General features: G+C 45.9%; 1 protein-coding gene across 1 annotated transcript; it reads left to right on the plus strand.

Moving 5' to 3' along the window:
* The first annotated feature begins 5,768 nt into the window (after window positions 1–5,768).
* HSPB8 (heat shock protein family B (small) member 8) lies at window positions 5,769–18,569 on the plus strand. Its single transcript, XM_006027370.3, has 3 exons — window positions 5,769–6,685; window positions 12,085–12,148; window positions 17,252–18,569. Exons 1-3 carry the CDS (start codon window positions 6,301–6,303, stop codon window positions 17,409–17,411), a joined length of 609 nt encoding a protein of 202 aa, XP_006027432.1. The 5' UTR covers window positions 5,769–6,300; the 3' UTR covers window positions 17,412–18,569.
* Window positions 18,570–20,148: the final 1,579 nt, after the last annotated feature.

A 20,148-nucleotide genomic window follows, 5' to 3' on the forward strand; every position in this document is an offset into this window, starting at 1 on the left:
GGTATCATTAATTTGGTGTTGCAGTATCAATGATTTCATCCCTCCAGGTCGTTCTGGCAGGATCAGCTCCTGCTTCTCAGGAAGGAGGGTTAGGCAGCAAAGCAAGGGCAGTTTAGCATTGTTACCCCAGAGACACACACCACTCTCCCTCCTCCTACCCCCTGCTAGGGTTTCCCCAGCCAGCACCAGCCTCTGCAGGGAATGAACCCAAGTACGTTTGATCTGATCCTAGTCTGGAGCTGCAGCCTTTCCTAAAGACAAAGAAGCTGTTGGGATCCAGACTATAGATGCAGGGCCATTACTAATACATCTGCAGAAGCTGTAACACAGTGCATGTGGTCTGTCAGCAGCAGCACATGGCCTCCCACATGGAAAATGCGGTGAGTCTTATGAATGGGTTTATGCCTGGGTGTGCAGAGGTGGCTATCTATTCATTCCCTGGGCCCAAAGAGCAGGAGGAAGCTTTAACATCTCCCTGAGCTCTCCGGCTCCCTGATATGTGAGGTGGAGCAAGCCTGGTGAACTGAAATGCAGCAGTTTGTGAGTGTGGAGCTAAGGGAGCTAAATCTAGGTAACACTGAAAAGCCAAGAGCCAGTGGGAGGGGAACTACAGATCAGTTCAGATAAGTAAAAGGAGCATTCCTGGCCTGGGAGGGTTAGGGAGATCTGAAGCAATGGCCTGGGGCTGAAGAAGAAAAATACTGAAAGGGGGGCAGCCTGAACTCCTAACAAGGACAGCAATTGGTAGTAAAACAAATGAGTAAGGGAGGCAGAATTTGGAGAACAGGTTAAACAAAGCATTGAAGTATTCAAGAGTCCAAGAAAATCCCGATACCAGACACAATGACCTAAGCCTTGTAACTCATCATCAACCTTTTTCTTCCCCTCCCTATTGTCATGCATTTGTTATCTCCTTTTCACAATGCTCCTGAGCCATCTTTCCCTTTACCTCCTGATTTGTCTCTTTTTTTTTGCCCTGATGCTGCTAGCGCTGATCCAGCTGTATGGAAATAGTTCCCTAGTCTGGCTTAAGGCTTTCTTTAATAACGGCAAAGGGTCTTGGGGCTGATTCTTCTAAAGACTTTTGTTGTTTTCTTTGGGAGCTGTTGTAAGTTGACCTCTTTTGAAAATCTAGATGCGTGGTTACAGGTTTTTTTCTGCAAGTAACAGACATCATAAGCCTTCTTGCTGCTTGCTGGCCATACTGTTTGAGGGGGTAAAAAGCCTGTGATGAACCCAGCAGACAGCTAGTGCAAAGGAAAGACAGGCTCCCTTCTGATGAGAGCCAAGAGGCCAAATCATGCCAAGTATTGTCTCAGAAAGAAAGAGCAGTCGTAACTGAGCAGTCTAGTCAAGAGCAGATAAATGGAAGTTGTCACAATTGTGGGTGTCTTGTTTTTCTCTTGCTGTCCCTTTCCCCTTTGGCCTGGGGCAGGCTACAGGCATAATTCTATTCTCTCGCCAGACAGACAGATGTCTAGTACAGGCACAGACTATGCTCTAGCACAATTATTTAATCTTCACTTCTCAGCCCTCACAGAGCACAAATCCTCAGCGAATACATGAGAGTAAGTGGAGACTATCCACAAAGTCCAACAGACTTTAGGCAGGCCACTTCCTGAGGCTGTTCTTCCAGGAGCAGAGAGAGGTAGTTGGTTAGCTGTGTTAGCCTGAACTCAGGCAGAAGGCAGGATGGAGTTGCACCTTAGACTAACTAAATCAGAGATGAATAAGCTTCCGTAAGCAGTGGCCGACTTCATCAGATGCTATCATCTGAGTCATCTTCCTCAGAAGCATCAAGTGTTGCCCGTGGCCGGCAGCAGGATGCTTTGGTGCAACTCTGGGCTGTTTCCACCCAATCAGTTCCCTGGCTCTCCAGTTGTCTACTCCCTACTGTTCCTTCTGTGGCCTCAACACTTTAGCTTAGGCCTCCCCAGCAGGCCTTATTCCAGGCTGTCAGCATCACAGAAGGTTGCTTTGCAACTTTCCCTCCCAAGTGCATTAAACCCAGCTTCCACATGTTGCAGAAAACCTTTCAGGATATAAATCAAAGCCCCCTCTAGGCGATGAACAAACTTGGTGACTAGTACATGAAATAACTGTTCAACATGCCAATGGGATTGTGCTCACTTTCCCATTAATACCACATTAATTCATTATGATTAATGTTATTACGGTGACCACCAAATGAATTAATGATGGCCCTGCAGTACATTAAAATGTTACTGGTATAATTAATTCCATCAAGTCTATTAGAAAAATTGTAGATGTTGGGAGCAAGGAGCAGAGAGCACAGATACAAGGAGGATAAGGTATGAGAAGTGGTTCCATCATCTGTCAAAAGCATTAGCATCTGTCACAGGCTTCTGCAGGGCCTATGCCTGGGGCACTGAGCCAAGGAACGTACAGTTGATCTTTACAGATATGGGGGCAGGTTCTCTCTGTCCAGCTTGAATTATGCTGCCCTGGGGGCTAAGGTGATGGTAAAGCCTGAGAATAGTGCATATTGGCCCAGAAACCCTGATAAAACAGTATTTGCCCACAACATGTAGTGATAACAATGCCTTCCTCCAAATGCTTACCAAAAGAAATGATCTCGGCTCTTCCAGAATTAACTGGAGCAAATTTGCTTGTGTTTTGGGTCAAACAAGCAGAAATCCCACATGCTCTCACTTGAGACCCCTCAGGGAAGATGAGCGCTTGCCCATCACTATCTTGGCAGAACTCTGAAATGCAGAAGTGAACAGGCTGTCTCATCCACACAAGCACATGCCCCAAGTGAATCAACAAGACTTCCTTGCCAATGCTACTTACAACTGTGGAGGTCCCAAAGGGGCAGCAGGAACATCTTGCCCTTCACCCATAGCTAAAGTACATCCAAGTGAGGTTGTTAGCCATCTTAGTCTGAAGTCAAGCAGTGAACTAGTTCTTGCTCATAAAAGTTAATGCATCTCTGACTTAATCTATAAGGTGCATCTCTACCCTGCCTTCTGCCTAAAGTACACAAGTTAATTCCATACCTAGACTGAGCACAGGCTGTGATGGACTAGGGAAATCCAAATGTGGTCTCCCCACCCCCCTCCCCCCAGCCTGTCACTACCTCAGTTATCATCCTGGTGACTGGGACCTTCAAGAGAAGCCAGCAGGGTTAACATATTGTGAGTGGTAACAGTACCTGTCTTCATTCACAAATGGTAGAGGTTTGGCATAATGGCCTCACCACTGTCTGGCAGAGGGCCAAATTCTGATACCTGCCTGCATGTACAGTCCCACTGACTTTCCAGGGACCATATACAGGGCAAGCTACTACCCAGCAGGACCACATCTCTTGGAAGCCACCCAGAAAGCAAGTATAAATGGACCCAATCGCTAATGAATATGTGGGAAACAGAATCGGTGCAATCTTGCACCCCTGAGGAAAGAAAAGGTCCGGGATAAGACAGCCACAAAAGCCAAGGGGCAGAGGAACTGCTGAGCCCGCATCCTCGCAGTGCTTCCATGGGAGGATGGTGGTGTGACCCCACTGAAATCCAAGGGCTTCCATCAGGCAGCATATGGATCATGTGAAGGGACTCAGGCCCTGTGATTATTTTTCCTTCCTGTTTTTATCAACGGCCTTCAACACAGGGTCTCTAGATGCTGCTGGGAATGGTTGATTGATCAAGTCTAAAAAGTAGCTCCTCAGACTAACTGTGAATTCATTATGAAGCTGGGAGCGACCCTGCCCTGAGCTTGTGCTGAGAGGAAGCGTCTGTGTGTGTCTTGCTCCATGTTTTATTGCTGGCTCCAAGCGTCTTCCCCTTTAATTAGTACCAAACCTTATGTACTGTTAGAAGTGACTCCTAACATCACTGCCTCACCCCCTCAGATGTAGCTAGTAAAGGATGACTCCGGGGAGAAGGTGGAGAACAAAGCATCTGAGGGAGGGGAACAGGTAGAGTAACGGGGTGAAGGGACATCGGTAAACTAAGATGGGACATCAGAAAGAGTTTTCTAGCAGTGTTGGTGATCCTCAACCTCGTTAGGCTCAGGGCACTCCTTGGAAAACGTCAGCTCTTAGTCTTCTCTTGTTTTTTGACTACAGAAAAATAATACAGCAATCCTTTGGTTGGAACGAACTCAAAAAGCCCACAACAGTCAGTATGTTCTTAATCCAATGGATTCCCATTTGTAACCTCTGGGCTTATATTGTGAATTATGTTTGCACACCTAACAGTGCTAACATCATGTGGCACTGTGCAGCACCCTGGAAAGGCTTTCAAGGCACCCCAAGGTGCTGTGGCACCCTGTGTGAGACAGCTGGTCTAGAACAACCCAGCAGGGAAAGTGGAGGGAGCACAGCTTAGAAAACAGTAAGAGAATCCTTCACTGGCAGGAGGAATGGACTGGGTAACCTAGCAGGAACTTCACATGGTTAATGCCTGCCTTTGTAAGGACTGCTCTGCCTTTTATAACTATGGGCTAATTCTGGATGAGCAGAAACACAAGGGCCACATAGGCCCCTCCTGCCCCTCTATAGTCCCCTGCATGCATGCACGCGCACATCCCTGCCAGCGAGGGGCCCTGTGGGGAGGTGGCTGTTGTTTTGGCAAGGCCTCGGCAGGGTCTGATGCATTCCAGGTGAGTTTCGACAGATTTTTCTTTCTGCTTAACACAGCTGTCTATGGGCCCACACCCCGAGTGCCGTGGGGAGTCTTTCCATTGATTTCAAAGGGCAATTGATCAGACCGCACATTAAAGCACTTGAGTCAGGAGAGAGATGGGAAGACGCACGGTGAACTGGTTGTTGCTCCCTTCTCATTTCAGGGAGGCAGGGAGGAGCCTGACCTGTCAGGCCTCATCATGTGTGTAATTATAGAACGTATTTGCTGCCCCTGGAATTGCAGCCGGCCCAAGCATTACAATCTCCTGCTGGGCCAGGCATCTCTAGGGAGAGCAGGGAAACGAGGAATGAAAAGCACCAGTACCAGGTAGGTTAATATTCCTGGATCAGGGCAGATGATCGCAGGGTATGCTACAGCCAAACTCCCCCTTTTCCTCTCTTTACGCCGACTTCAGCACTTTAGGCAATCCCAGTCACCTCACGCTGCTCCTGAGAACAGATCCTGGCTCTGTCCTGAACAGTCGCTCAGAATATCCCAGCAGCCTCAGCTGGGGCTAGCAGCAGAGACTGGAAGAGCCCTGAACTAGGAAGAGCCTAAGAGATGTGTGCACTGTGCGCTGGTACCTGCCACACTCCCGACAACTTCCCTAAGAGCACTGGCATCTGTTACAGCATCCCCCCGATATGGCCACGAAACCACGAGGGAATAACAAGCAGGGGTGGTGACACATACTGTGTTGTACAGTGCATTTCTAAATCAGCTCCTCACACATGTCCTGTACAGTGAAGGGAAGGCCTCTACAAGCTCCTGAGTGAGGGAGTGGGTATTTTCAAATGGTGACATTATGAAGGGAATAGTCAGGCCTGAGCCCCAGAGCTATTAATAGCATGGCCTGTATTGCTGGCTGCAGGCTGCCTGTCCACTGGGTAGGAGCGCGGTGATAGAGAGGGAGGGTGGGAGCAGAGAGGGAGGAGGGGCAAGTGAGGAAGGCTGCCTAAACTTGGATGTCCCAAGTACGTAAGTATCCCGGTCCCGGAGGGGGAGGTCAGCTGTCGCAGCACAGATTCTCTGAGGGTGTTTCATCCCCTCTAAAATACTCAGCTGACAGGGCAAGGATTGCAAAACACAGCCCCCATCACTCCACTACCTATAAATAGAAGGCACTCAGCTGGTTGGAAAGTTAGAGAAGTTTCTCGGCTCTGAGCACGAACATTTATTTAGGCTCTTTCCTGAGACCTAAAAGGAAGGTTTGAGAGACGGAGAGGAAACAGGCTTTGTAACCTCAGAAGTTCTTTTTTTCCTCTGCTTCTGAAAAGTTTTTATTACCAAAGTTTTCTTTTCTCTCCTCTCCTTCCCTTGTGTGCAATTCAAACAAATAGGAAGCTGTTTTCTCTCCGCTGCCTCGCTGCCTGGAGACTTGTTTTGTCCCTCTGTTTTTAAACTTTTGAATGATAAAGCCCTGATTTTTGTTTTTTAAGCTTGTTTTTGGAGAGAGCCGAGATTCTGGTATAAGCAGCCAGAAGCTGAAATTCCAGTCCGCCCAGCTGCTGGTGAGTGGATTTACTGCATCACGTGAAAGTTTACAGCCAGGAACACCAAGGCAAACATTGACATTTCAGAGGGGAACGTGCAGCCTAGAGCCAGAGAAAGTTGGAGGACTTCTGTTTTGCTCTTGGTTTTGACTTAGAAGAAAACTATGGCCGACGGCCAGATGCCCTTTTCCTGCCATTATCCCACCAGGCACCGAAGTGTCCGGGACCCATTCAGAGAGACTGGCTTGACCTCTCGCCTGCTGGACGATGACTTTGGCATGTCCCCATTCTCTGGGGATCTAACTGCAGACTGGCCAGACTGGGCACGACCACGACTGACCACGACATGGCCAGGCCCTTTGCGATCAGGAATGACCCGAAGCAGTGGCATGTCCCCTCCTGGATACGGCACCAGATTCAGCAGCTACCCTGAGAGCCGGAGTCCCACTGCCTTCTCAAGGGAGCCCTGGAAGGTGTGTGTCAACGTGCACAGTTTTAAACCTGAGGAGCTGACAGTGAAGACCAAGGATGGCTATGTGGAAGTGTCAGGTGAGTGAATGGTACGGGACAAGGGAAAGTAAGAGGGGAGGAAAGGAACCCAGGGGAAGGAAATTAAGGTAGGTCCTAGGATTTAAAAAAAAAAAAAAAGCCCTCACAACAACTAAGTTTCAAAGCAAATACCTGAAATGCCAGTATAAATGTTGTTTGAAAAAAGACTGATTTCTGCAGAGTTTGCAACCCAAACAACAGAGCCGGGTGCCTCTTCCCAAGAACATGAACCTAGAACAAAAAGCTGTGTGACACTATTCATGCTGAGGGAGTTATTACTTGTTGACACCCGTGCAAGTGAGTGGACACCCAAGGCCCGGAGGTTTCAGTGTTCTTCGTTTCACCAATCTAGGTGGCTGCTGAGAAAGGAAAGGTGTTTTCTTAAACTAGGCACAATTAAAGTCCAAACACAGGGCAAGAAGCAACTGGGTTTTCAAAGTTGCCTCAGGACTGGCAGCTGAGCTCCCAAATCACAGAGGGGAGCTTTGAAAATCTCGGTTCACAACACATAAAGTGAACACCTGATCCTGCTTGCTGCTGTGACGAGGGCAGAGGAATCGGTCCCAAACATAGGAGGACAGATCATACCCACTTCTGCACTTTGCCTACAGCTGCACCAGTCTCACTGGATTGAACTGCATTGATTAGTCTCACCAGCCCCTGTGGGACCACCCTTAATAGCTAGAACTACACACAGAAGCCTGAGTTTGCAGGACCAGACTCCAATTGTATCCTGTTAATTATAGATCATTACAGAGGCTTGGTAGCTAAGGGAGTTTCCCTTAAAGGGACAAAGTCCTCAGGAACTCACCAGAAGTCAGGAATGGTGCAATACTCTTTTGACCCTCCCCTAAACACTTGCAAACAAGGGGCAGAAAACCATGCCCATAAATGGTTAAGAAGAGGTTTTAAAATAATGCAGGAATAACAACCCAGGAGGAAAACACATGCATGTGAGTGCAATCAAGTTAGATAAGGGTGATGGAAAAAGAACATAAAGCTGGGGAACAAAGGGAGAGGTTAGCAGAGTAGAAACAACAAAAGAAATAACTTGGGAGAAAAAAAACCCCACCTCTTTATATTGTGTCTAATTGTTAATTCATTTAGCAGCCCCTACAATAACATTAATGACAGAGCAAATTCAGCGGTGCTGAATAAGAAGGCCATAAGCACTTCCATAAAAATTCAATCGTGATTCCCCAACAATTAATGTAGCATTAAAAATAATGTGTTGCCAGGAAAATATAAAACAGACCGAAAGCGAATAAAAAGGATGAGATTGCCTTTGTGCATCCTTGCTAACAAGCACCAGGGGAAGGAAGCCCTTTCTTCTCCTTGTGACAAGGTATTTAGTGCAATTTGCAGATTCATTGGAATCTGATGGGGCTGTGCTGGGGGTACTTTTGCTACGGCCTTGAGCTTGCAACCTCTGGGCTGTCAACTATGCACCTTAGCACCCCCCTTCCCCCCAACCCCCCTCCAATGGGTTGAAGAGCCTAAAAAAAAGAGGAGGGAGAGATGTATGGGACCCAGGGCTAGAGCTTCAGCTGCCATAAATAAAGGGAGGTCCTGTGACTTCAGAAGAGCAGTGCCAGTCTACTGCAGCTGAGGGTGTGACTGTGCTGAGCTGTAAGTGCTGTAGCCAAGAGCAGGATCCCTGGGGGTGGAGGCTAGAGGAGGGTGCTGGTGGGAAAGGAGCGGCTGGGCTGCCAGCATAGGATTCAGTCTGAACTTGGAGGCTGGTAGTGAAGAAAAACAACATGAAGGCTGGTCAGGAGCAGACTCACAGTGCCTGCCAGCAGTCACAGCACCGTGCAAGAGCCTAGGGAAGCAGGACACACCTGCTCCAGGCACAGGGCTCCCCAGAAGAATGCAGTGTAACTGCACTTAGCACGGCACAGAGCCTGGGCCAGCTAGCGCACCTCACACAGGGGCTCTTGGCATGTGCCCAGGGCCACACTAACATCCTTTGTTCTGTGTGCTACACGCCACGGCTTGCCATACTTTGCTGTATGCTCCTCAATGCTGTCCTTTGATGGTGTGGACAAGCATAGGTGATGCGTAGGGAGGGCACGGGGGGGGCACATACCCCTTGCCTAAAGTGCTGGTGCCCCCCCTGACAGCGAGCCCTCCTGCTGGTAGGGGGGCACAGAGAGCGCTAGTGCCTCCCCTGAAATTGGCTCCACCAGCAGCTCCACCAACCGGCTGCCATGCCACCAGTTGGCCACTGGGGGACCCCCATGGTCATGCCCCGCTGGTGCCCCCCAGACTCGGGAGGCACAAGTCACCCATGTGGACAAACCTGCAGATTTAGAGCAAGCAAAGCCTCAGAACAGCCCCATGCTAATGCAGGAATGGATCAGTCTAACCTGGGGCTCTTCTAACTTGGACCTCTATGATCCAAAGAGGGAGGTTTAGGGACTCGACAAGAGTGACCATGACCAGGACAAATCTAGTGTTACCAGTTGCTTTCTCATAAATCCTTCCAGAGGAGCAGGGTAAACTAAGGGAAAGGGCCTTTCCCCTTCCAGGGAGTTCAGTGCAAGGAACTCTGCGTTAGAGTGGAGATGAGCCTAGAATCAAAGTGAGACACTCTCCTCTAAAAAGCCACGTAATCTTGGGATAGATTTTAGTCAAAGGAAACGCCACTCTCCTCTCTCCCAATCCCTCCTCACTTTTGGACAGCAGGGAGGGTGGGGAGGCTCTCCATGTGCTTGGTAGCTCAGCTTTTAATTCGCAGTTGGCATCCCTGAGCTGCCGGCTGGTGACAGCCTGTCTCGTGGAACATGAGAGGGTGCCTGATACTTGCTCTTTGGGCTGCTCCAGCCTGGAATATAAAAGCTCTCTCTCCTACAATCTGAAGCCACTGGCACTTCCATTCATTTACACAAGAGCTGAATCTGCCTTGAATATGGAGCCCAGGAACAACACCTAAAAACCAGTTTCCTTTCTAATTTTTGCTGAAGTTCTTTCTCACCCCCATAAATAGAGCTGGGGCTGAATCCTGAGGCTGGGGTGACAGCAGTGAGATGTGGCTGGGTGCTGATTCTGGACATGCATCAGTATTGTACCAGTGTATGAGCACTTCTGATTCACACACACTGACTCATAATTTTATTCCTTCCTCCAGACTGTAGCATTTTTATCATAAGAGATATACATCTCTACCTGGTAAGAGAGAATATCTAAGCACCTGCTTTGATTTTAAACTTTCACCAGACAGAAGGCTTTCAGTCATTTTATTGCCTTATACACACACCCAGTGTTTAATTAGAGACCTTTCTCTGTGACAAGTAGTAATAATGCTTCACCTTTACCACCAGTCTCTGGCTCCCACAGTCTAATTAAGCCAGAGTCACCTGGAATGGAATTAACCCTGTGGCTGCCAAATTGGAATATTGTGCATTATGTAGGACTACATTCATTATGAATATTTAAGAACAAAAAGTATGCTGATTACAGACAAATAAGGGAATGAAGTCTCTGCCCTGTGTTAAATAAAGAGCAATCCAGTAAAGGGTCGAAGAGAGAACATTCCCACCTCTTAACATTTTTATCACGAGTCTTGCAATATTTTGTGGGATTTTTTTAAAGCCCCAGGTCCAGGAGCCATGTGATTAAATGAGACTCTCATCTCAGCCTTCCTTTCAAAATAAAGTTAATTGTCCAAATATCTTTGTGAAAGGAAGTCTGAAAATACCCTTCCAAAAGCTTAGAAGGCAAAGAGAATGAGCTTTTCTTCTTTACTATTTCAGCAGTTTTAAGCTGACATCATGACTTCTGCATCATGTTTTTTTAAACACTAGGTACAGACAAATCATGGTTATTAGCATGGTCGTCCCATACCTTCACCACCCACAGTGCAGGTTTGTGCACTAAAAAAAATAATTGTTCCTACTAGCTAAAAGAGACTGTTGAGAAGAACCAGGGCTTCATACAAAGAAACTGCCTGCTGTAGAGTTTCTAAAATAACCTAGTTAAGGGAAACACAGTTAGTCCCATGTGTTGGGCTGTATACTGAATGATTCATTTAGCAGCCCCTGCAATAGCATTAGGGAAGGTCACAGGGACTAGAGTCAAAGGTTTTATGCAGAAAGTGACTTTAGGGAGGGATTTTAAATAGAACATGGAAACAGTGCAGGCACCAGAGACACAGAATCCAGCCTACTGGTTCCAAAATCCTTCCACATAATTTATAGCCACATTTCTTGAACTACAGCTACTTCCCTCACAGCAGCACTGTTCCTTTTGGGATCATTCTCTGTAAGGCACTGGGAAAGAACGCCTCTGCAGGGTAATTTACTGGTCATCAATGGGGGCACAGGATGTGCTTTAAATTCTTCAGCTACACCCACTCTTAGATGCCATCAGATACTTCCCCAACTGCAGGTCTGGAACTTTTCCCAGGATATGACATTCTCTGCTCACTACAGACATATCAGGCAACCAGCAGTATCAGACAACTGGGATCTGCAAAGGCCCTTCCTGTCAACAGTTCTTACTTGCCTATGACTTCTAAATAGCTATTTTTAGCTATTTAATTGATCTGTCCTAACTGGAAGCAACAGCAAAGCTCTCATGGACTTTTACATCCTCAGGTAGCTTTGAGTTCTTAATTATCTCATTGCTGTTTTGGAACTTGAATATTGTATGGGGGGGGGTTGCCATTAGAAAAATAAGTTCTAGGTTGTGTGAAAATATGGTAATACTCAACATGAATGCTAATAAGGTGGGTGGATGAAAGCAGGTTTTATATTTGGCCTATCTAGTGCCTGAATTGTCTTCATGCTGTCGATATTAATAAACTTAGATCTTTAGCAAAGGTTGTCATGAAGTAGTGGTTCATGACCTCTTCCAAACCAGGAATTTTTCCTGAGCCCTCCTTTCCATATGATCAGGACCATCCTCCTTTTGGCAATATAGGAAGTGCAGACTCACCATGACTCCATGATCCCTGCAGATGACGCTCTGGGAGTTGCATGTCTAAAGATGAGAATTGTTATCTTAAGTTTCTCTAGGTCTGATTTTCTTCCCAGACTTGCATAAATCAGAAGTAACTCCACTGAAGCTGCAAGGTATACTTGCGCTGAAGTATACCTACCTGGTCTAGGCAAGATATAACCTGAAGCAGAAGGCAGCGTTCCTTCTCTCATGCTGCCTGTTTACTGCAAAATGCTAGGCTTAGTACTGCAGGTTCCTTTGCCATTATCTTTTCAGATTATTTCCCTCCTGGAAGAATTCTTGCTGGAAGACAAATGCAAACACTCTGCTGGGTTTACTTGTGAAGATGGATTTGAACTTGTGGGAAGATGGGAAAGCAAAATCCAAACAGAGCTATTTTTGTCTGTTTAAAAAAAATAGACTGTGCAATAATAATTGAATGTTCTCATCCCATCCAGGCAAACATGAAGAGCAACAGGAAGAAGGAGGGATTGTCTCCAAGAACTTCACCAAGAAAATCCAGTACGTACCATACTATATATGCAGCTATTACTTTGTGCTTTCTAATGGGGCTTCCTCGTTCAGAGAGATTCTCATGGGAGAGAACAGAGGTTAGAAACGACAGCAAGACTGTTCTTAAGAGCACACAATGATCCTCTTAACAAGCCATCAGGTCACCCTGCTCTCCTCTCTGTGCTCTCAACTCCCTAGGATCTGTGAAAGGATTAGCAATTCTTCTCCCAAACACACAGGGTTTAGGGATTAGCCTAAAACAGAATGTATCCCTAATGTACATCCTCCTGATATCCAGATAGAAGGGATATGGATGGCTAATGTACTATCACCAGCCTGTGCTCATGGGGAATCTGCTAACCTTGCTAGCTTGAAGTGGTGACTTGTAAGTGCATGTATGAAGCCAATTACAGAAGCTTCATAAAATTCCTTCCTAACAGAGAATTTAACCCTACGAGATGCCAGGTGCTAGCATCTGCATGGACTCAAGGTGAGGACCCTGGCACCTCACAGGAACAAAACAATAAATAGATAAGCTCAGAATTTTGAAACAGAATAAGTGATTTAGAAATCGAAGGTGTGCATCTAAATCCTCCTAGCAGCTTTGAAAATCTCAACTATAAAGGCAGGTTCAGTTGGGAAGATGGGCGGGAAATATTCATCAGGTAAGGTGTGTTTGAAGCACATTGGACTCCCCGTCTGCAAACCACATTCCTTAAGGATTTATTATTATAAGCCTGAGTGTATGTTTATGCGATAGATTACAGGGGCCAAATATATCCCTGACAGACTCATAGTATTACTTCAGTAATATTACATCATGACTGACTCCACAATATATTTATGTGTATGTGAGTATTAAAAACTCATTTACGTCCTCAATATTTAGATTACACGAATGAGTCACACTGCAGAACTCTTGCCAAATGATATGAATCAGTGTGTCTTAGCCCAGTGCCTAGTGAGCGGGTATCTATATAAAAACAGGTCCCCTTTCTGTCAATCTTGAGAGAGGCCACTTGGTGAGAAACCCACGGAAAACAAATTCCCCCTTATTATTTTTTTTTCAATTTTGTGTCTCTGGCCAAATCAGCCAAATCAGTTCTGAACTCCCTCGACTGAGCAGAGCTCAATCATTCAAACCTGTGTGGCGCTACCACCAGCAAGCATCCTCCCTCCCAGACTCTTCAGCCTGGGGCTTCAGATACTCCAAAATCCATGGCAGGCATCTTATGCGCAAGCCCGGAGCCTGGAGGCCTTGGAGTTCAGATGCCTCCTAGTCTCGCTTGCTCCTAGGCAAAAGGCTGAAGGAGCACGCTAGAGGGAAAGCCCAAGAGCAATCCTCCTGAATCACTATAAATTGTGTAGCCAAGATCCTCCCATTGGGAGGCTATAGTAATATCTCATAGGGGTGCCCACCCACAATGCAAGGGACAGGTCTCCACTTTCAGTTACACCAAGACATTCAAGGCCAGGAAGAAGGGGATCTCCCCTGCCAGGTACAGTTAAACCACCTGTCCAACATCATCCTCATGGTATCTCTTCTGCCCTCTTAGTGTATAAAGTGATCTCTGATCTCTCCTCTAGCCCCAAACAGTCCTCAAATTCACAGCCAGCTTCTAAATAACTGAGAGACGGGTTTCAGTTCAGAACCCAGATCCAAATTCCCCCCATTGGTGAATCAATAGAGGAAAATGTCATTACAATTCAGTTTGGATGGCAGGAGCCCTGGCTTCTATTCCCTGCTCTGTTATTGACTTGTGTCACTTAACCACTCTATGCCTCAGTTTACCCACCTGTAGAACAAGAGTAATGCCACATGCAGCTTTGAAAAGCATTTTAAGGTCTATAGATGACTAGCTCTACAGAAGGACTAAGTATTAGAGATCAACAGGCATCAGACAATCCCAAGCTAAAGCTGACAACTCCACTATTTTAAAGTTTCTTTCCCCCTGCAAAGAAACAGATCTTGGCTGGGTTGTCTGTGTTTAACTTCAATGCACATGCTTTGGCTTGATTGTGTACACGTGTGTATTACGTAGGCAGAGATAGCCCTGCACACTGCAGTTTGTTTTTCCATTGGCAGGAAAGTGAATGCTGGATTTGGAGGAAAACAAGGCTGGGCAAGGCAGAGAGGGTACAGGTGGTGGGTGTTTTCATCTCACAGAAGGACTTGACAGATTTATTTCCTGTGATATTTCTGGCTATGAATGATCTAGTCCTGTGGTGGATCTGTAATGCAGGGCAAATGCCTCATTGGCTCATGGTGCTTATAAATATTTCACGACTGGGGCAAAACAAAAGATTTTTTTGTAAGGCTTACCCAGCCATCATCCCAACTGCATTCATTGTGGCTACCATCTACAATCGGCTGGTACATTTATGTTGTGGGTGGGAATAAAGGAGAAGGGAAAATAAGCAAGGAAATCATGTCAAGGAACGGATTTATAAACTCCATGGATTAACTGGCTGGGTGGAGCTAAAAGTAGTAGGAGAATGGCTGTCAGACTCCAAAAAGAAGTTGCCAATGAGATGTTTTGATAACTCTCAACAATTGCTCTCTCTTAGAGAGACAATGAAAAAAGGCCCTAAATAGAAATTAAAGTCCCAGGCCAGGAAAACACAGAAGGATGTTCATAACTGAGTGGATGAGTAGTCCTGTAGAGTCAATGGGACTACTCATGCATTTTGTCATGCACATGATTTAATTCTTTGCTGAGCTGGGACTAAATCTCTAAATGCACCAGATTAAATGCATTAATCTTCCAGTTGGGCCACGGTATTTTTTTAACCAAAGTGAGAAGCAGCAAGTATGCTGATTTTTTTTTTACAGCCCCCAGTTTATCTCCTGGCAAAAATGTCTGATCAAAACTGGCCAAAGGAGGATTCTTTCAGGAAAAAGCAAAAGAGTCAGGATAGCCTATGAAGCCTTAACTGAGCTGAGATCCACTAGAAAAGCCAAATACACCCATTCTCCAAAGTCAGAATCACCTCAATAAGTGTGTGCAGCTGTGATTGCACAGCCAGTCCTCCAACCTGCCTGCCCTGAGGGCAGCTGTAATGGTGCAGCCCACTTCAACATAGTCCCAAAGAAAGCACCTTGGGAGTGAAAGCACTGATGTCAGTGGAGTTTCATAGTTTCATAGTTGGCAGGGTTGGAAGGGACCCGAGCAGATCATCAAGTCCGACCCCCTGCCATGGGCAGGAAAGAGTACTGGGGTCAAACAACCCCGGCAAGGTGTCTATCTAGCCTCCTTTTGAAGACCCCCAGGGTAGGAGCAAGCACCACTTCCCCTGGAAGTTGGTTCCAGATCCTAGCCACCCTGACTGTGAAGTAGTGCCTCCTGTTATCTAGCCTGAATCTACTCTCCGTCAACTTATGGCCATTATTCCTTGTTGCTCCCGGTAGTGCTCAGGGGAACAGGGACTCTCCTATTGCCTGCTGGTCTCCCTTGGCAAGTTTATAGACAGCCACCAGATCCCCTCTCAGCCTTACCTGAGATCCTGGGGGCCTTCTGGGGCAGCAGCAGCGGTAATCTAGGCACGCAGGACCTGGCCGGCAGCCAGAGCATGACTTTGGCTGGCCAGGTTCTGGTTTCGGACAGTGCACTTTGCAGCCACATGCACCGCCCTGCTTTTTTCTGCTGCAGCTTTTTAGATACTGGGATTTCCCAGTATCTAATTTTGTCACCGTGCTGCAAATACGCAGCACAGCAAACATTCACAAGTGCTGCATGTGTTTTGCAGCACCTCAAAAGGTTTTGAGGTGCCGCAAACCTCACATTCCCCCTTGTAGGGACGCAGTCACAGAGTTCATAGTAAAACCCTACCAAACTTCCCACGGAGGCTTTTCTGTCCAAATATTAGCAGACTGATGTGTCTGGGTACAAACTGGTTGAGTGAGACTGGAGAGGCTGGTACCAAAACAGAGCCTGCAGAGATCTCACCTCCTTACCAATCCAGGGCAGCTATTTAATAACAAGGCAGAGAGGCTCCTTATATGGACATGGGTTTTTTGCCATGACGCATGCTGCAACATAAAAATGATTTAACTTGTGCTTTGCAGAAGCTCTGGCTGCAAAAGCTGTGAGTGACATCCAGTCAAACATATCTGCAGAGGAGATTAAACAGAGAGCCTTTCAGAGAATGGGGGACAAAGAAACCTCTTTAAAAATACACAGAACATCCACAGTCTTAAGCATAAGAGCAGCAGACTTTACTGATTTCCAGACAGGTAACCCGTGGGCAAACACAAGCCTGCATATTTTAGTTATATTAATTTAACATTAACAATTCTTTGCACTTTACAAATAGTGCCTTCCAGTCCCCTTAAAACACTACCAGCATGAATTAACTTGAGCCCACAACAGCCAATAAAGTAAGTACATATTATCATCATCGTTTTACACATGGGGGACGGAGACGGGGGACGGGGGACTGAGGGCAGGACAGATCTAATTGACTTGACTGAGATCTCACAAGAAACGTGAGGTAGAGGTGGGTAGGAAGTTCAGGATGCTTGAATGCCAGTCCCATGCTATAACCAGTCTTTGTAAACAGGGCGAGTCTTCATAAACTCATTTAGGGCAGCTCACAGAATATAGTGATCTGTAGGCTTCTGGGTGAACAATAAAAGGATTGTTTGCCAAGAAAAATATATAACTGAATAGCTGAAATGTAACCCTAAGCATTTCATGGAAGTTTATTAGGAAACGATAGAATGTCCCCTGGTGCTTCTTCATGTTGAATAAGGAAGCTATTTTCCTAGACATAGTGATCCATGCAGCTAAACAATTTATCTTCTGTTTATGCTTGGGTTGCTACCCTGAAAGATTTGTATCTGCTTTTCTTGTGGAACAGCTCTGTTATCTAGCATCTATTGTGGCCAGTCCCAGGTATGCTTTTTCAAGTATAAAGTACAAAGAATAGACAGGTAAGTAGTGTGTAGGAGCCATTATGGTGCTGTGCCAAATGTCCAACTTGGGAAATGTAACACAGGCAGCATCCATTAGTGCCTGTATTCCAAGTGCAGGGCAAAATGGTCTGTACACACTGAAGAAAGAGTGGCCTGGAGAATATCAACACTATCTCATTTTCTGTTCCTCTTTTCAGACTCCCCTATGAGGTGGATCCTGTCACAGTTTTTGCATCCTTATCTCCAGAAGGGCTGCTGATCATCGAAGCGCCACAGATACCTCCGTACCAGCAGTACGGAGACAGCAGCTGTGGTAACGAGATACCAATGGACAACCAAGAAGCAACCTGTGCTTGATGCATCTTCCCTGTTTCCCTTTTTCCCCCTCTCCCTTCTCAAACAGATTTCTCTTGATTCCAGCTGTAATTGCATTAGCTGAACAAACATGTACATTGGATCTTGTATATTCTCTTAAAGGGGCTCTGCTTCATCACATCCTACAGACATATTCCCTTGTCCTACTCCTGTTCTAATCAGAGTAAGTTTGCACTTAGACAAGGTGGTTGACTGTAGGGCTCCAGTATCATCACTGTGGTTGTTGTTACTTGTATTACAGTTGCACTTAGCGGGCCCAACAGAGGTGAAGGCCCCACTGTGCTAGAACTGTACTTATAGTAAGAGACAGTCCTTGCCCCAAAGAACTTACAGTCTAAAAAGACAAGATAAATAAAGGCTGAGGGGAGAAACAGTGGCTCAAGCAAGTGAAGTCACTTAGGAAATAATTTGCAGAGCCAGGTATAGTACCCAGGTCTCCTGGCTCCTAGGCCAATACATTATCCTCTACACAACACTTCCTCTTGTATTACTTGTCATTTTTTTCTCTACTGGCTGAAAACAACCAGGATATGGCAGAGAATTTATCATGGCAAGATCCAAAGAGTGGTTGAAATTCCCTAACAAGCTGCTTATGGGCTCTGCTGGCTCCAAACAAAATCAAATCACAGGGCCTGGGAGAGGTGACTCCGTAACTCCAGCTTCTCTTTGGCATTTCTCCCTTAGTAGTGTCCCAATATGGCCCACAGTTTCACCAAGGTTTTATTGAGGTCTTACATGCGCCAATATCGTTTATCTGTATATCGTACATAATAAAACAGATGTCTTGTTTGTTGTTGTTTTTTGCTATAAGTTAATAAGATGGAATATTTATGACACTCACAAAACTTTCTCCTCTTAAATTAAAGTGCAACTCTTGCAGTCATATTCTACATGTGTCTCTTTCTTTTCCATTTCATGAATGATTGCTCTTTAAACAGCCTCTTACCAGTGTCAAGATTAGTTTTTTGGTGATGGAAAGACTGGCAAGTATTGTTGTTTTGTAGACAGACAACCTGAAAGACCAGACATATTCAGAAATGTAACTTGTCTGCATGTTTTGACCCTCTTATTTTATTATCCAGAAAGGATTTGTGCTTTTATTTGACAAACATGATGAATAAAACCTAGTGGATGTTCTTAGCTTTTGTGTTTGCCTTTCTGGAATCAAATCGAGATCTGATAGGTTTGGTTTGTCACATAAAGCCTAGTTTCCCAAGTGGAAGGCTAGTGCATGCAGGGGGGAGGTACAGAATATGTCAGGGAGATGATAATTAAATAAAGCTGTTTGAGACTTTCACTGTGAATTTAATTTTAAAAGAAAAATTAAATGATTGAAAAATTGAAACTTTCCACTTGGAAACAAAACATTTATTTTTGGGTCAGTGTCACATTGACCTGCACCTGTGTAAACTGTCACAGGTCCTCATAGTAGCTGTAATTAATGTAGTCCATAAGGTGCCTCGTTCTTGATTTATTAGCTGGACTATATCTCCAGTTACACCCTCTTTTCCATTCTGGTCAAATCCATGGCTGCAGTGCATCATGGAAAATGCAGTCCAATCAAGGAAGATCCCCCATAGAGAAAAACAGGGCACTCGAACAATTGTCATGAAGTGGTACCTCAGCAGTTTAGGTAGAAAAAAAGTTCAGGTCGAATCAAGCTAAAACAAAGCATTTCAGTTTAGCCCAACAAACCCAAATGAAATATTTTGACATTCAGAGGCCTTCAGTTCTCTGGAGCATTTAGATATTTTGACTCCTTATCCTAATTTAGGATGGAAACGCATCTCAAAATATGAGAATTTCTTGCAGGATGGAAACGGATTTTCAACAAATTCTACTGCTGTGGTTTGTGAGTGGTCCCAGGATTCCCTTGTTTCATCCTACAGCCAAGCAAAAGAGGAGCATGCTTCTATTACTGTGTCTATTACAGTAATTCCCAGGTCCCATAACAATTATGCTGAAGTCTCTGAGGACAGCACATTCCCAGCAGTTAGTTGCATATGTTGTGCCTGCACACAAGATGATTAATAGGACTACAAACCACAGTGGCTAACTAGGTGCTGCCCTTACCAATAGTCCAGGCTGCAACATGTCCCTCTCCCTGTAACCCAGACACAACCTAGGTTCATGTATTTTGGCTAGATCTCCTGAGTTTCTGAATTCAGACCAGTCATTTGACCTTCCTCCCTGCTCCGTACACAACAAGAAATTCCAGAGCTTAATGCCCTATTTGCTGCTGAAGCCCCTCTCTGTGCCTACATCCTACTCAGGCAGTGATTGGGTACAGAGCCAGGCCCATGAATGGTGAGGAAACAGTTAATCCCTGTTTCCAATGATGATAGGTAGGACTAGCTGTTGTTTTGTTTGTTTGTTGTTTTTGTATGTGTATATATATGTAGCTTTCCGTGCCTATCTGCCCAAGTGTCGTGCCTGTGGGTCTCCTTTGAACCTTGCCATCGCCTTTGGGGCTGCACGGTCGGGCTACCGGGAGCAGCCTTGGGTCAGCTCCCCCAGGGGTCTCTCCTGCCACGTCTTTGCTGGTAATTAGTCTTCTAGGAGGAAGGTGTTTGGTCCTGTCTCCCCTGGAACCTCCCCTCGGTCGTCCTCATGGCCTTTGCTTCTCAGGGCTCCACGTCCCCTACACCCTGCCTAATGCTAACCGTGATGTTAACTGTCAGGGCTGGTGTTATGGCCCTCACTGACGCCCAGTTTCTCA

This window comes from Alligator sinensis, unplaced genomic scaffold, assembly GCF_000455745.1.
Source record: "Alligator sinensis unplaced genomic scaffold, ASM45574v1 scaffold692_1, whole genome shotgun sequence".
Taxonomy (NCBI): Eukaryota; Metazoa; Chordata; order Crocodylia; family Alligatoridae; genus Alligator; species Alligator sinensis.